Source organism: Scyliorhinus torazame, chromosome 5 (genome assembly GCF_047496885.1).
Source record: "Scyliorhinus torazame isolate Kashiwa2021f chromosome 5, sScyTor2.1, whole genome shotgun sequence".
NCBI classification, from domain to species: domain Eukaryota; kingdom Metazoa; phylum Chordata; class Chondrichthyes; order Carcharhiniformes; family Scyliorhinidae; genus Scyliorhinus; species Scyliorhinus torazame.
The window spans coordinates 96,757,628-96,774,640 of NC_092711.1; the positions used below are offsets into that span (position 1 = coordinate 96,757,628).

General features: G+C 46.1%; 2 protein-coding genes across 4 annotated transcripts in view; both read left to right on the forward strand.

Moving 5' to 3' along the window:
- Positions 1-1,771: 1,771 nt before the first annotated feature.
- On the forward strand, positions 1,772-2,800 carry LOC140422668 (uncharacterized). The gene has a single exon (XM_072507645.1). The coding sequence runs from the start codon at positions 2,023-2,025 to the stop codon at positions 2,638-2,640; it is 618 nt and encodes a 205-aa protein (XP_072363746.1). The 5' UTR covers positions 1,772-2,022; the 3' UTR covers positions 2,641-2,800.
- A 3,282-nt stretch (positions 2,801-6,082) lies between these two features.
- LOC140419074 (uncharacterized) overlaps positions 6,083-17,013 on the forward strand; it is a 50,708-nt gene continuing 39,777 nt past the window's right edge. The window contains exons 1-2 of one of the 3 annotated variants that reach the window (XM_072502814.1): positions 6,083-6,183; positions 8,222-10,016. In XM_072502814.1, coding sequence (XP_072358915.1) covers positions 8,587-9,621 — 1,035 coding nt within the window. In that variant the 5' untranslated portion in view covers positions 6,083-6,183; positions 8,222-8,586 and the 3' untranslated portion in view covers positions 9,622-10,016. Of the gene's footprint in view, positions 6,802-8,221; positions 10,017-17,013 lie in introns of those variants that run through there. The other 2 variants (XM_072502815.1, XM_072502818.1) reach the window with 2 other exon arrangements.

Consider the following 17,013-nt stretch of genomic DNA (forward strand, 5'->3'; position numbering starts at 1 on the left):
GGAATAGGTTCGATATGTGGGCTTAAGTGGGGTGCTCTTTGCAAGGGCCGGTGCAGACTCGATGGGCTGAATGGCCTCCTTCTGCACTGTAAATTCTATGATTCTATGATAAGATTTCCTGTCTGCAAATCCTCCCTTTCAAATACCCTGGAAAATGAAACATAAATAGGTTATTTGGCTCAATGAGCTTCTCCAGGTGATTAAGCTTCTCCTATCTTCATCCAATTTCACCTGCCTCATCCAATCTCATCAGTTTATCCGTTTATCTTCATCACTCTAATTTTCTCATGTAGTTTCCATTTGAAAGAATCTTCAGCTTTTTGACACAACCACCTCCTGTGGTAGTGAGTTCCACATTCTAACCACTCTGAGGAAACACATTTCTGCTTATTTCCCTGTGGATTTGTCAGTACCTATCTTGTATTCATGTCTCTAGTTTAGGAACCTCCCACAAATTGAAACAGTCTCTCCACATCTATTCCTGCAATCCATTCATAAATTTTGAAGACCTCCATCAGGGGATTGCAAATTTTCCTTTTTCTAAATGAAAAACCCCAACTAGCCAATCTTCTCCAATCGTTTCAATCTCTATGCTTAAGCAAACCGTGACTGTTGGCCCAGGATAGAAATTCAAATGAGACAAACATGTCTCTTGGTTTGAGATTTCTGTGTGTAAATCCTCCCTTTCTAAACCCCTGTAAAAGAAGTTTCCAGAATCCATTTCTGTCAATCCAGGAGAGACATTCACAATATTCTCTCCTCCTGCTGACAGGACAGAGATCACCGCGCATGCGCTCTGTTGCACATTGTCCTTGTTAACCCGGGCCGGTCATTGAGAGGTTGAACAGGCCACTACAAAGGCAGCACCAGGAGCTTCCTATTCGGGTATTGGGTAATTCACAAAGTATTTACAATGTAGTCCTCATCTACCCACCGGCTCCGTCGCTCCCTCCCGCACCTTCGCCGCCTCTGACCTGGCGCAGGCCGAAACAATCAAGATTCTGGTCATCGCCATCACTGGCACTGCGCCTGCGCATTGGTCTCTTCTGTATGGATGGGGGATATTCTCCATCGCGGGGCATGTTGGGTATATATATCGCCATTGGCAGTCTCCATTCGTTTACACTGATATTTTACTGTATTGAGATGGAGACGTGGGCATGAGTGTCAATAACCAAAACTGTAGATAAAACGAAGTGCACGTTCCTCCCATTATTTACAGGAAAGAAGAGGATTGAGGATCAGTGAAGAATAGAGATCAAAAGAACATAAGAAATAGGAGCAGAATTGGGCCATTCGGCCCATCGAGTCCGCTCCGCCGTTCAATCCTGGCCTATATGTTCCTCAAATTCCAGTATAATTCAGAATATTCTCTCCTCCTGTGCTCTGGTCTCCTGTGCTGTGGATCGGGGATATTCGCCACAGCGGGGAATGCTGTGTAATAGTCCCGTCATTGAATGTCTCCATTAGTTTATAGTGATTTTTTATGCTGAATGGAGAGATTAAAAAACAAGTTAATGATCTTCCTGAGATTTGAGCCAGTGGGCCAGGATATAAAATGAATGAATTAGTACAGAATCTCAAGGGATCTACACCATAATTCCATCCTGGTTATTGTAACAGCAACAATATCAGAACGAACGACGATGAACAGATGTAAACTCATTAATGGTCAGTAAATGGGGGTTAACGAATGAAGCTTTTCCCTGTGCAAAATATTTGCACAGCCAATCATGAATCAATTCTTTTCGTTGTTGAAAATTGGAATGTTAACAATTGGAAATGGCGAGTGAATCTCTTTGGACATGTGGAATATCTGAATGGTCCCTCTCCAATGTTTCTGTGTTATTGTGTCAGTAAATGGATGACCCCGTGAATCCACAATTAGCTGGTGAATAGTCTTTTTGCAGAGTGAGTGTAATAATAGGATAAGAGGAGAGGATTTGCAGTCAGACATCAGAAACAACATTTCAAGATCTGACAGCTGCTCCATTTATTGACACCTATCATCGGAATTTGAACATGGAGCGAAAATGCACCGTTCACCAGAGTGAGAAACCCTACACATGTTCATTGTGTGGCCGAGGCTTCAGCCATTCATCCGGCCTGTCGAGGCACAAGCGCAGCCACACCATGGGGAAACCGTGGAAATGTGGGGACTGTGAGAAGGAATTCAATTACCCATCGGAGCTGGAAATTCATCGCCGCAGTCACACTGGAGAGAGGCCATTCACCTGCTCAGTGTGTGGGAAGAGATTTACTGCATTATTCATCCTCCAGTCACACCAGCGAATTCACACACAAGAGAAGCCATTCAGCTGCTCGTTCTGTGGGACGAATTTCAGGCAGTCATTCACCCACACTGTACACCAGCGAGGTCACACCAGGGAGAAACCATTCATCTGCTCCCTGTGTGGGAATGGATTCACTCAGTCATCTCAGCTGCTGATACACCAGCGAATCCACACTGGCGGAAGGCCATTCACCTGTTCTGTGTGTGGGAAGAGATTTGCTCAGTCATCTGCCCTGCTGACACACCAGAGGGTTCACACTGGGAAGAGGGCATTTGGTTGCCCCGAGTGTGGGAAGGGATTCACTCAGTTAGCCAACCTGCTAACACATGAGCGAGTTCACAAGTGAAGTTGGATTCTGTTGTTAATGCTGCTGTTAATCACACTGAACAATGTTCATTCCGACAGTTCGAGTTTGTTTCTGCTGATGTTCAAGGTTATTCAGGGGAGATGGTGGTGTTGTTGTAATGTCACTAGATTAGTAATCCAGAGGCCCAGGTTAATTCTCTGAGGACATAGGTTCAAATTCCGACACATGCTCTTGCATGGACTCGATGGGCCAAATGGCCCCCTTCTGTGGCGTCACCATTCTGATTCTAAGACTGCAGATAATATAAATTCAGTTACAAAATCTGGAAAGCTAGTCTCAGTTAATGATGACAATGAACTCAGCATCGATTTTTTTTTTTTTTTAAACAAATTTGGTTCGCTAGTGTCCTTTCAGGAAAGCTGCCATCCTTATCTGATCTGGCCAACATGCAACTCCAGATCAACAGCAATGTGGTTGCCACTTAACTTCCCTCTGAAATGGGCCTCGAGGTCACTCAGTTCAAGGGGAATTAGGAATGGGCAACAAATGCTGGCCTTGCCAGTGATGCCCACATCCCCTTAAAGAATAAAGAAATAAAAGTTAATAACTGGACCAGAGTTTAATATTGGGGATCTACAACCAATTGCGTACTCGGGGCTGTGGTGCCCCTTTCACAACTGCTGTCTGATCTTTCCCCAGAATTCAGAAACGCTGATCAGGTAATTCCTGAATTGACTTTTGGTAAGAACTCTACATTTCAGTGTCTGAAATGTGCCACTGATTAGCATCTTCAATTAGAAAGTGCTGATTAACCCTTGCTGACAATTCTTACTAAGTTGTACATTACACACAGTGACACCTCCATTATCCAACAGTGAATGGGAATTGGTGGAGAATCGAGAGTCTCCAAATGCTATCCCTCCTGTCTGGTACATAAATCTCCTCAGCACGGGAATGGAATCGACCTCAAGAAATAACCATGTATTAATCTTTTAAATCTCAAGAAAGTCATTATATGTTATGGCAAAAGCTCACGCTCAATCTATCCTGAATAAAGCTTTCACAGCAGCTTGCTGGCTGACAATTATAGGACAAGCCTGTGATCTCTGCTCAGAACAAGACTCCAGCACGGGTTTTAAAACAAAACATTTATAACCCTGATTCAGTTGGATACATAAACCAATTGTCGTTGGTTTGTCTGAGTAAATGTTGCACCAGGCCTTTGAGAGAGAAATAATAATTTTAGACAGGAAAGTGATTTTGAAGTGATTGATTCTAATTTCAACCCAACAACACTCTGGTGACACCATGGACGAAAGGTTTTATATGGGGAGGTGATAGCGTAGTGATATTGTCCTCCAACTAGACCAGTAATCCACAGGCCCATGGTCATGTTTTGGGAAATTTCAAGCAAATGTATTTGAAGCTTTGGAGGATAATCAAATGTTCATTTTAAAAAGCGAGCTATAAAACAGTCAGGGTGGCCCTGGGTTTCGACCACACGAGCTGTCGAGAAATAAACTAAACATGAACAAAATTTCAGTTGTGCCTCCCGAATAATCCCCCCAAACTCTTGCCATTGCTGTTCCACTGTCTTCCATGCTAGGCTACCCTTCCAATCAACTCTGGCCAGCTCCTCTCTCATGTCTTTGTAGTTACCTTTATTCAATTGTAGTACCGTTACACCTGATTCCAGCTTCTCCCTCTCAAACTGCAGGGTAAATTCTATCATATTGTGGTCACTGCCCCCTAAGGGTTCCTTCACCTTAAGTTCCCTAATCAGGTCTGCCTCATTACACATCACCAAATCCAGAATTGCTTGTTCCCCAGTGGGCTCTACCACAAGTTGCTCCAAAAATTCCCTTTCTTGGGATCTGCTAACAACCTGATTTTCCCAGTCCACCTGCATGTTGAAGTCCCCCATGATTATTATGGTATTGCCAATACAGTTGCAGGAACCCACTTCTCGCTGGTAGTACAGCTGTGCACAAATACTTGCTCTCCTTGTACAATCGAGTGCCTTTTGGGATTACCTTCTCTTCAGGTTTGTGACTGCTGATTGTGTTCCACTATCTCAGACGTCTCGGGGGACATGTTGATCAGATGTCGTTCTCAGCTTCCTCTTCAGTAGTAGTAAAGCTGGGGAACTCTGAGTGGTCGTGTGTGTGGTGTTGCGAGACGTCACCAAAAACTGTTTAGACGGCAATTTAATGAACCTTGGTCCTTGAAGGTTTTCAGTGCATCTTCAAGGACTGGACAAACCAATTGCAGGGATTTTTGGTTTTCATTGCTGAGCACAACATCGAGGGCCGAAGGGCCTGTTCTGTGCTGTACTGTTCTATAAAACTAAGGAGCAAACACTGTTATTTGGATTTGGGATCATTTTGAAATGAGAAAACATCAGGCACTTTATAATGGGTCAAAATGGAGAAGAAACTAATAAAATCTGCGAATGCCTGGAACCAAATGGGAATGTTTGATTTCTGTTTTACCCATGCTGCTGCCTTGTTCTGCATTACAAGCCAGCGGGTTGCCCACTGTACTAAACCAGTCCCAGATGTGCATGTTAGGTGGATTGGCTATGCTGAATTGGCCCTAGGTGGGATTACGGGGATAGTGTGGGATTTGGGCCGAGGTGTGATTCTCTTTCAGAGGGGTGGTGTAGACTCGATGGGCCGAATGGCCTCCTGTAGGATTCTATGATCCTCCTAACCCTGACCATAGATTAAATCATAAATTATGTAATTTACGACTTTCTGGATCAAATTATCCAGGAAACTTTCTCCTTCCCCAGTCTAATTTCTATAGTTCAGGCGACAGCTCAACAACTCTGAGCTGATATTCCTGGTGCTGCATTTACTGCAGATGCCATTGCTGTGAATCATATTGATGCCCACCAGTTTCTTCATGCTAAAGCTGTGACACATCACTTCAATTTAAGGTTTGACCTGGAAGTTGTACAAATTCTGAGTATTGGCATCATTTTCTATTTTTATTTCATATTTATTGTATCCGCAGTATTTTGCTTTTCTTTAACCATGGAACTTCATATATGCAAATAGATTTATTCAATTTTTCTACCTGTTAACACTTGAGCTTTGAAAGTCCAAAGCAATTAATATACAGTCACTGCTTCTTAGTGCGAAGGTGATGTTTTAATATTCTCTTTGTGAGAAAAGAGACACCTGTTCACATTGTCTGCTGAGGTTCAAATGAGTTGGCATCTGACCAACTCTGCTTTTAATCAAATCTAGGCTAGAACTATGGAGCAGATCCCATTCGCTCGGATGCTGTATCAGCTGACTTAATTGTTTTATATCTATCTCTGAAATCGTAATCGGCGATGGATGATTTTATATTGGACAATGGGGCTTGCCCATGGCGATGCGGTTACCCAGCATTCACCGAGAGGGTGACTATGCCCCAGCTTCAGTCCAGAAGACCATTGCGCAGGCGCAGTGTCTCTCTTACTGGAGTATGCGCAGTGTCTCTCTTACTGGAGTATGCGCAGTGCGGGTGTTGGAAGTGTTCGGATGGGATGTGCAGGAGCTGCAGGCAGAGATGAACTAATTAAGATAGCGGGTGAGTGAGGTTAAATGCAGCCGGCGTGTGAGGAGGGAGGCTTCATGAACACTTGGTGCAGGAATAGAAGGTTTCATAAACACCGGACGAAGGCCTCATCCGCAAATAAAAACATCGAGGCCCTTTGTTGGGACCGATGTTGCAGCCGCCATCTTTAGATAACAGCGAGCAATGCGGCCGCCATCTTTGTAGGGGGCAATGGGCAGCATAGCGCATGTGCTACGCCATCTTTATTTGGGGCATTTGCTATGAATTCCAGAAGTTAGTACCTGGCTTCCAATGTTTGTCTCTTGTTCGTTAAGTCGTAGAATCATTGAATGATTACATTACAGAAGATTCACCTGAGGAAGGTGCAGCGCTCCAAAAGCTAGTGATATCGAAACAAACCTGCTAGACTTTAACCTGGTGTTGTAAGACTTCTTACTATTACAGAAGAAGACTGCTTAGCCTTCCTGTTAGTGCCAGTTCTCTGCCAGAACAAAGCAGTTAGTCCCACTCCCCTGTGCTTTCACTCACAGGACCAGCTGCAAATATTCCTCATCCCGTTACCTGTGGAGAAGTTGATGACTGATCTTCTTGAACTGCTGCAGACGTTGCTCTCACAGTGTTGTTCGATAGGTAGTTACAGGTTATTCATGCAACAATGTTGAAGGAACAGCAATATTTGTCTCATACAATGTGTGTTTATATCGTATCATTCATGTCATGGAACATTCCAAGGTGTTTCATGGGAATTTTATAAAGCAACATTTGGCACAGAAGTATGTAGGGACACATGAGGACTGATTGTCAAAGGTTTGGCCAAGGATATAGAATTTACGGAATATTTTAAAGTAGGAAAGGAAGATAGAGGGGAGAGGATTAGGGAGGAAATTCCAGCGTTTATAGGCTTGGAAACTGGGGAATGGACACCAAGGATGGAGTGATTTCTTAAACTGGAGCCTTTGTAGGTCAGCGAGCACAGGGGCGGAACACGACTTGGTGTGACTAAGCACATAGGCAGCAAAGATTTTGATGACCTCCAGAATACAGGGAGGTTGAATGTGGGAGGCCGACTGGGAGTGCTTTAGGATTGTTAAATCTAGAGGTAATAAAAGAATGTGTGATGGTTTCAGCAGCAGAGTGGAATTGAGCAATTTAACTGAAGCAGAAATAGGTGGTCTTGGTGATGATGTGAATATCTGGTCGGAATCTCAGTTTGGGAATTGTTGTGAATAGTTTAGTTTGTCCTTAGAAAGTTCCCAGGGAGAAGAATGGGGTCATTGGCTCGGGAGTGTGGTTTATACTGGGAACTAAAGACAACAGCTTTGGTCTTCCCAATATTAAACTGGAGGAAATGTGTGCTCATGCAGTATTGGACATCAGACAGATCGGATGGTGTTTGACCTGATCGGGATCTTGGAGATGATGTTGTTCATATTCGCTTGCTAGACTGACCCTTCTATGTGGTGGATGTTGAGGGTTTGGGAGATTGTCAAATGGTGGTTCAGTTTAACATCTATAAAATATCTCTCCATTATACCCTGTCGTTCCCAACCACTTGTCTCTCTCCCACCTCTCAATCTTTTTCTCTCCCACTTCTCTCACATTTTTTCTCTCTCGTCACGTAGAATTGTCTATCCCAGAGGGTTGTGGATGCTCCATCATTGAATATACTTCAGGCTGAGATGGAGAGTTTTGATCTCTCAGGGGGTGAGGGGAGTTGAGGAGATGCAGAAAAGTGGAGTTAATAGACCAAAGCCATCTACGATCGTAGTAATTAACAGAGCAGACCCGATGGGCCGAATATTTTACTGCTGTTCCTATTTCTTATGATCCAATAGGGGTCCGAGTTTTGTGTAGGTCCAGACTGGGAGGCAGGTTCCCTTCCCTGAAGGACATTAATGAAACAGTTCGGTTTTTACAATAATCCAGCCATTTTCATGGTCATGTTTAGGTAGTGCTGGCCCCACAAATGACCAGATTGATTCAACTCAATTTCACAACCTGCCTTTGAATTTTTGTGGGCTCTCTCTCACTCCCTATTTTCTGTTTTAAGTCAATTTCACAGAGGATTAGAAGAAGAGGATTTGTGGGTGGAAAACTCAAACCAAACATCACATCAGGATCTGAATATCATCAGATGTTTTGAGAAATGTGTGGACTGTGTGGAGGAATTCGGGTCCCTGTCTCTGCTGGAAACTCATCGGTGCAGTAACAGAAGGGAGAGACCACTTCTCGTCCTGTGGGAAGGAATTCACTCGGTCATTCACCCTGCGAGTTCACACTGGAGAGAGACTTTTCAGATGCCCCAACTGCAAATCCTGTGGAAAGAGGTTAAATTCATCACCAGATCTCACTGCACACCAGCAAGTTCACACAGTGGAGAAACCATAAACCTGCTTCAAAGGTTCCTGGGAACTGATGTCCCATCAACGTGTTCACACTGATGAGAGACCGTTCAGGTGCTCTCACCGCGGGACTGGGTTCAGGCGATCGTCTGACCTCACTGTACATCAGCGAGTTCACACTGGAGAGAGACCGTTCAATTGCTCAAAGTGTGGGAAGAGATTCACTCGGTTATCCAGTCTGCAGACACACCAGCGAGTTCACACTGGGGAGAGGCCTTTCTCCTGCTCAGAGTGTGGGAAGGAATTCACTGAATCATCAGGACTGCTGCGACACCGGCGAGTTCACACAGGGGAGAGGCCATTCGCCTGCTCTGAATGTGGGAAAGGATTTACTCGGTCTCAGCACCTGCAGAGACACCAGCAGGTTCACACAGACACAAAACCGTTCAAATGCCCAGACTGTGAGAAGTGTTATAAAGGTTCCCTGGAGCTAATACGCCATCAACGTGTTCATACTGGGGAGAGACCTTTTAAATGTTCAGACTGTGGGAAGTGCTTTAAAAGTTCCTGGGAACTGATATCCCATCAACGTGTTCACACTGACGAGAGACCGTTCAGGTGCTCTGACTGTGGGACTGGGTTCAGGCGATCTTCTGAACTCACTGCACACCAGCGCGTTCACACTGGGGAGAAGCCGTTCACCTGCTCCAAGTGTGGGAAGAAATTCAAACACTCATTCATGCTGCTGACACACCAACGAGTTCACACTGGCGAGAGACCTTTTAAATGTCCAGACTGCGGCAAATGCTATAAAAGTGCTGGGAACCTGATGCTCCATCAGCGTTCTCACACCGACGAGAGGCCGTTCAGGTGCTCTGACTGTGGGACTGGGTTCAGACGAGCTTCTCAACTTACTGTTCACCAGCGGATTCACACTGGGGAGAGGCCATTCACCTGCACTGTGTGTGGGAAGGGATTTATTGATTCATCCACCCTGCAGAAACATAGGAGAGTCCACACTGGGGAGAGGCATTTCACCTGTTCCCAGTGTGGGAAGGGATTCACCCAGCCATCCACCCTGCTGAGTCACCAGCAAATTCACAAGTAGCCACAGTGACTGGATTTTGTTGTTAATCGCATCCAGGATTGAACCATGTTCATTGAATCTGTTTCTGCTGATGTTAATAAAGGCCAACCCGGATAGAATGATTAATTTTCTGTATAAAGGGGCAACACTGTGGTGCAGCGGTTAGCACTGCTGCCTCACGGCGCTGAGGTCCCAGGTTAGATCCTGGCTCTGGGTCACTGTCCGTGTGGAGTTTGCACCTTCTCCCCATGTTTGCGTGGGTTTCGCCCCCACAACCCAAAGATGTGCAGTGTAGGTGGATTGGCCTCGCTAAATTGCCCCTAAATTGGAAAAAATGAATTGGGTACACTAAATTTATATTTTAAAATATTTCTCTATGAATAATAAATCAGCTTTATTTTCAACACACAGTGTGCTGAATATTTTAGTAACTCTCATTTTTTTCAAAAATGTATTTATTCAAAGTTTTTCAATAAGTTTACAAAACTCTCCAAAAGGGAAAATAATACAAATAAAAAAGGGCAACATGCCAACCAAACAGAACAACTTAACCTCTAAACGATTAACACCCAACTCAAAACAAAATAGGGCAAGCGCCCCTTTCAAAAAGGAAAATAAATCAGCCCCCCACCAGCCCCCCTCCCGGTTTGCTGCTGCTGCTGACCTCCATCTAACGCTCCGCGAGAAAGTCGAGGAACGGTTGCCACCGCCTGGAGAACCACTGCAAAGACCCTCGCAAGGCAAACTTTATCTTCTCCAACCTAAGAAACCCCGCCATGTCATTGACCCAAGCCTCCACACTTGGGGGCTTCTCGTCCCTCCACATTAACAAGAGCCTTGTCCGGACTACCAAGGAGGCAAAGGCCAGAACTCCGGCCTCTTTCGACTCCTGCACTCCCGGATCTTCCGATACCCCAAATATCGCTATCCCACAACTCGGCTCCAAGAACAGTCTCTTAACACTCGGGGCCCACACACAAATCCCATAATACTCTTGCTCACTCGCTTGAAAAAGGCCTTGGGGATGAGGATGGGCAGGCACTGAAACACGAACAAGAACCTAGGGAGGACCGTCATCTTGACAGACTGCACCCTACCCGTAGGGAGAGCGGTAGCATGTCCCACCTCTTAAAGTCCTCCTTCATCTAGTCCACCAACTGCGCCAGATTGAGCTTATGCAAGACCTCCCAACTCTTGGCCACCTGAATACCCAAATACCGAAAACTCCTCTCCACCATCTTGAGTGGCAGCTCCTCCAACCTCTTTTCCTGGCCCCGCACATGCATCACAAAGAGCTCGCTCTTCCCAATATTAAGCTTTCTACCCCGAGAAGTCTCCAAACTCCCTGAGGGTCTGTATAACCTCCCCTATCCCCTCTACCGGGTCCGTAATAGACAAAAGCAAATCATCCACATATAGTGAGATGCGGTGCTCTAGATTCCCTCAGCGCCATGGCCAATGGCTCAATCGCCAAGACAAACAGCAGGGGGGACAGGGGCACCCCTGCCTCATTCCACGGTATAGTCTAAAGTACTCTCACCTCAACCGGTTCGTCGACACACCATCGGGGCCAGGTATAACAATTTAACCCACCCTATGAACCCAAATCCAAACCTACCCAGCACCTCCCACAAGTACTCCCACTCCACCCGATCAAAGGCCTTCTCCGTATCCATAGCCGCCACCACTTCTGCCTGCCCCCCCCCCCCCCCCCCCCCCCCCGCCGCCTCCGAGGGCATCATAATCACATTCAGGAGCTTCTGCACATTTGCATTCAACTGCCTATCCTTCACAAATCCCGTCTGATCCTTAGGTATCACTCCCGGGAAATAATCCACAATCCTAGTGGCCAGGACCTTCGCCAACAGCTTGGCATCCACATTGAGGAGTGAAATCGGCCTGTACGAACCACAATGCAGCAGGTCTTTGTCCCGCTTGAAAATAAGCCAGATCAGTGCTCGTGACATCATCGGGGGAAGAGTTCCTTTCTCTCTCGCCTCATTAAAAGTTCTCAACAGCAACGGGCCCAACAGTTCCGAGAACTTCCTATAGAATTCAATCGGGAACCCATCCGGTCCTGGGGCCTTGCCCGCCTACATACTCCCCAACCCCTTAACCAGCTCCTCCATCCCGATCGGGCCCCCAAACCCTCTACCTGCTCCTCCTCCACCCTTGAAACCTCAATTGGTCCCGGAACCGCCGCACCCACACACACACACCCCCGGCCCCCCTCCGGGGGCTCAGATTTATACAAGTTCTCACAGAAGTCCCTGAAGACCTCATTTATTTTAGCTGGACTCCACACCGTATTTCCTACCTTGTCCCTGATTCCCCCAATTTCCCTAGCCGCCTCCTTCCTCCGCAGCTAATGCACCAGCATCCGACTCGCCTTCTCCCCATACTCGTACACTGCTCCTTGTATTTTCCTCCACTGGGCCTCAGCTTTCCCCGTGGTCAGCAATGCAAACTCCGTTTGAGGCTCCGGAACTCCTTCAGCAGTCCCTCAGGGGATTCCACGTATCTCCTATCCAACTTCAGTATCTCCCCCACCAATCCCTCCCTCTCCATCCTCTCCCTCTTTTCTCTGTGAGCCCTGATGGAGATCAGCTCCCCTCTAACCACTGCCTTCAACGCCTCCCAGACCACACTCACCGAGACTTCCCCATTGTCAGTGGCCTCCATATACCTCTGTATACACCCCCGGATCCGCCCACAGACCTCCTCATCCACCAACAATCCCACATCCATGCGCCACAACGGGCGTGGCCCCTCTCTTCCCCAAACTCCAGCCCCACCCAGTGTGGGGCGTGATCCGAAATCGCGATGGCCGAATACTCCTTCCCTTCTACTCTCGGGATCAGCGCCCTGCTCACCACAAAAAAGCCTATCCGTGAATAAGCCTTGTGCACGTGAGAAAAGGAGAACTCCCTCGCCCCTGGCCTAGCAAATCTCCATGGATCCACTCCCCACATCTGATCCATAAACCCCCTCAGGACCTTGGCCGCAGCCGGTTTAGTAACTCTCATACAAGTTTATTCCTTTTGTAGCTCTAGAATGAGAGGTCAGAGTCTTAGGATAAGAGGTAGCAAATTTAAAACAGAGTTGAGGAGAAACTACTTCTCCCAAAGGGTTGTGAAATGGAATTCGCTACCCCAGAGTGCAGTGGATGCTGGGACAGTGAGTAAATTTAAGGCGGAGTTAGACAGTTTTTAAATTGGTGATGGGTTTTGGAGAATGGGCAGCACGGTGGAGTTACGGCCAGGATAAGATCGGCCATGATCGAATGGTGGAGCAGACCCAATGGGCCAAATGGCTCAACTTGTGAAATAGGTGCTCTCCCTCTGCCCTGTCTCCTCCATGCTCACCTCCAACAAGTGCGAGGAGCTCCAAGAGCTTCTTTGTCGCTAAGATTGAGACAGTCAATCAGCTGCCTCTGCTGATTCTCTCCCTTCCCACAGGGCCAAACTGCATCCTAAAGGTCCGGCTTGTGCAAGCCCTGAACTCGCATCATCGTCCAGTTTCTCTCCTCTCTTTTAGCTCCTTCTATATTCTCTTGTCCATGAGACCTGCCTTCTCCCTCGATCCCACTCTGACTAAACTGCTGACCGCCTACTTTCTCCAAGTTAGCTGAAACACCCTGGGATGTTTTATTACATTAATTGTGTTATATAAATACAGGTTGTTATTGTTTCACCACAGCCAGTTTGTGCAAACTAAGGTTCCACAAACAGCAAGCAGACCAGTGACTGATTAATTCAGTGTTTCTTTGGGTGTTAGTTGAAACACAAATGTTGGTCACACTGCATCAGGAGAACTCCCCTGTGGATATATGTGGAGGTGAAAGTTCTTGTATTTATTTCACAGCTTTCACACCCTCTGAACATCCCAAAGTGATTCACAGTCAGTGGGAGCATCAGAGTCAGCATGGATTTACAAAAGGCAATTCATGCTTGAGAAATCTGCTGGAATTCTTTGAGGATGCAACGAGTAGAGCTGATTAAGGGGAGCCAGTACATGTGGCTTATTTGGACTTTCAGAAGGCTTTCAACAAAGTCCATATGAGAGATTAGCGTGTAAGATTAAAACGCATTGGACTGGGTACCGTATTGAGATGGACAGAAAACTGGTTGGCAGTCAGGGAACAAATAGGTCTTTTACCGAGTGGCAGGCAGTGACCAGTGGGGTTCCGCAGGCATTGGTTCTAGAACCCCAGCTATTCACGATATACATCAATGATTTAGATGAGGGAACAAAATGTAATATCTCCAAATTTGCAGATGACACAAAGTTGGGTGGGAGGGTGAGCTGTCAGGAGGATGCAGAGATCCTTCAGTGTGATTTGGACAAGTGGGGAAATGAATGGCTGATTCGTATAATTTGGATAAATGTGAGGTTTGGTAGGAAAAACAGGAAGGTGAAATGAAAATAAAAATTGCTTATTGTCACAAGTAGGCTTCAAATGAAGTTACTGTGAAAAGCCCCTAGTCGCCACATTCCGGTGCCTGTTCGGGGAGGCTGGTACGGGAATATTATCTGTGTGGCTATAAATTAAGAGAGAAGAACGTGCAACGAGACCTGGGTATCCTCGTACACCAGTCACTGACAGTAAGCATTGCAGATACAGCAGGTAGTAAAGAAGCAAATAGTCTGTTGGACTTCTTAGCGAGAGGATTTATGTACAGGGGCACGGATGTCTTGCCGCAATTGTACAGGGCCTTGCTCAGCCCAAGACCGCAAGAAACGTCAGAGAGTCGTGAAGACAGCCCAGTCCATCACACAAACCTGCCTCCCATTCATTGATTCTATATCTACACCTCCCGCTGCCTGGGGAAAGCAGGCAGCTTAATCAAAGACCCCTCCCACTTGGCTTACTCACTCTTCCAACTTCTTCCATTGGGCAGGAGTTACAAAAGTCTGAGAACACACAAGAACAGATTCAAAAACAGCTTCTACCCCACTGTTACCAGACTCCTAAACGACCCTCTTATGGACTGACCTGATTAACACTACACCCTCTATGCTTCACCCGATGCCGGTGTTATGTATTTACATTGAGTACCTTGTGGTGCCCTATTATGTATTTTCTTTTTCTTTTCATGTACTTAATGATCTGTCTGAGCTGCTCGCAGAAAAATACTTTTCCCTGTACCTCGGTACACGTGAGAAACAAATCCAATCCACAGACTGACCGTGTGCTGTGTCAAACCTGCCATCTGCACAACCAGACCCCACTTCTCCTGGAACAACATGAAGTGTCTGCTGCTTTCCAACTCGATGCCTTTCCCCTCACTATTATCCTGATAGTTCACAAATTCCTTGTGTGCCTCCAACACTCCTATGGCCTCCATTTTAAATATTTACATTGGTCTTGCCAATAGCAATGGGACATCTGCTATCACAGGGATCATTTCTGCGAGCAATACATTGATCTTGATGCCACTAATCCTTTTCCTCATGTGAGTTCCACTTTTTCATCTGATTATTTGTTAACATCATAGAAAACGTACATCATTTAACCTTCAACAGCATCTTCCAACCCCACGGCCTCTACCTTCCATAGAACCATAGAATTCCTACAGTGCAGGAGGAGGCCATTCAGCCCATCGTGTGTGCACCAACATTCTGAAGAGCACCCTCCTCCCACTCCCCCATCCCATACCTGTAACTCCCATTACCCCCTAACCAGCACATCTTTGGACACAAAGGGCAATTTAGCATAAACTCGACCACCTAAAGAACAAGGGCAGCAGGTACATGGGACCATGTCCACCTGCAAGTTCTCCTAGTCACAAACAATCCTGATTTGGAATTATATCGCTGTTCTATCACTGCCATTGGGTAAAAATCCTGGAACTCCCTTCCTAACAGCACTTTGGGTGTCCCCCCGCTTCATGGACTGCAGTGAACATACAAACATTGGAGCAGATGTAGGTCATTCAGCCCCTCAACCCTGCCCTGCCATTTAATAAGATCACGGGTGACCTGATAGTAACCTCAAATTTTCACTTCAAGAAGGCAGCCCCCATCACCCGAATGACAATTTGGGTTGGTCAATGAATGCTGGTCTAGCCAGTAATGTGCACATCCCATGAACAAATGTAAAACCCCATTAAAATTGACTCATCACATCCTCCTCCAGACAAACTACAAGAGATTGTCTTTAAGATCAGTTCCTCATCTATCATTCATGCTTTTCTGAATGCTGATTTGATTTATTATTGTCACATGTATTAGTTTACAGTGAAAAGTCTTGCATGCTATACAGAAGTAGTATTAACAGTATTAAACTTCCTCTGTTCCGACGAAGGTTCCATGTCTCGAAACATTAACTCTGTTTCTTTCATGGTAGATGCTGGCAGAGCACCTGAGTTTTTCCAGCTTCCTTTGTTCTTGTTAACCTTCCTCACCTGTCCCAACCTTTCTGCCGGATAATTTATTGAAACCAGGGACTCTCCCAGTTCTAATGGTGACATGTGCTTTCTACCCAGTTAACCCTCCAACTCAGCCCTTAAATTGCCTGTGAATTATTCCATCCTGCTGCCACATTTCAGTAACAAATGTTGAAATGTTTGCTCCACACCCACAGGGTTTCATCTGTTTAAAGCCACAAACAGAAAGGTCCAGTTTTCTCCTGGAGTTTGAGACAAGTCTGCTTTCAAAATGCAGAGTTTCAGCCAATGAGGGAGATCCAGGCTCAGCCCTGCCCCTCATTCACTCTGATTAGTTGGAGGACCAGCCGCTCCCACCCGGTCCTCCAGCCCCGCCGCCTCTTCCTATTGGACCGGAGATGGTGTCAATCAGTCAGGAATTGCAATGTAGAGCATGCGCAGTGCGGCTACTTAGTTAGACACCACTGCGCAGGCGTACGGATGGAGTTTGGAGCATACGCAAATCCAGTGTTGGCCTCGGGTTCGATCCCGGCCCCAGGTCACACTCCGTGTGGAGTTTGCACAGTCTCCCTCTTTTCTCCGTGGGTCTCACCCCCACAACCCAAAGATGTGCAGGGAAAGTGGATTGGTCACCCTAAATTGTCCCTTAATTGGAAAAAAATAATTGGTTACTCTAAATTTATTTTTAAAAATGACAGAGCATTTTAAGTTATCAAGACATTGACATATCTTGCACAGAGAATCTGACTTTAAAACAATCAGGACAGAATTAAACACACTGGCATCTATCAGAGGGAGTAAAATTAAAGTGAAGAGAGATCTCAAATCTGGATTTGGAAAATATCCACAAGGTGGATGCAGGTGAAGAGGGACCGGGGAATCTTTGAAGTTTGTTCCTGAACCTTTGTTTCAACCAGGTGTGTTTACGATGCCAATAATTTAGAATTGTGAGAGATGGTGTGTGGGGGCGGGGGGGATGAATCTAGTCAATAATGATCGCAATTTACTGGAAAAGATTTTACAT

What these genes read in the sequence shown, in the direction of transcription:
- LOC140422668 (XM_072507645.1), top strand. Translation starts at nt 2,023, where the DNA reads ATGGAGCGAAAATGCACCGTTCACCAGAGTGAGAAACCCTACACATGT.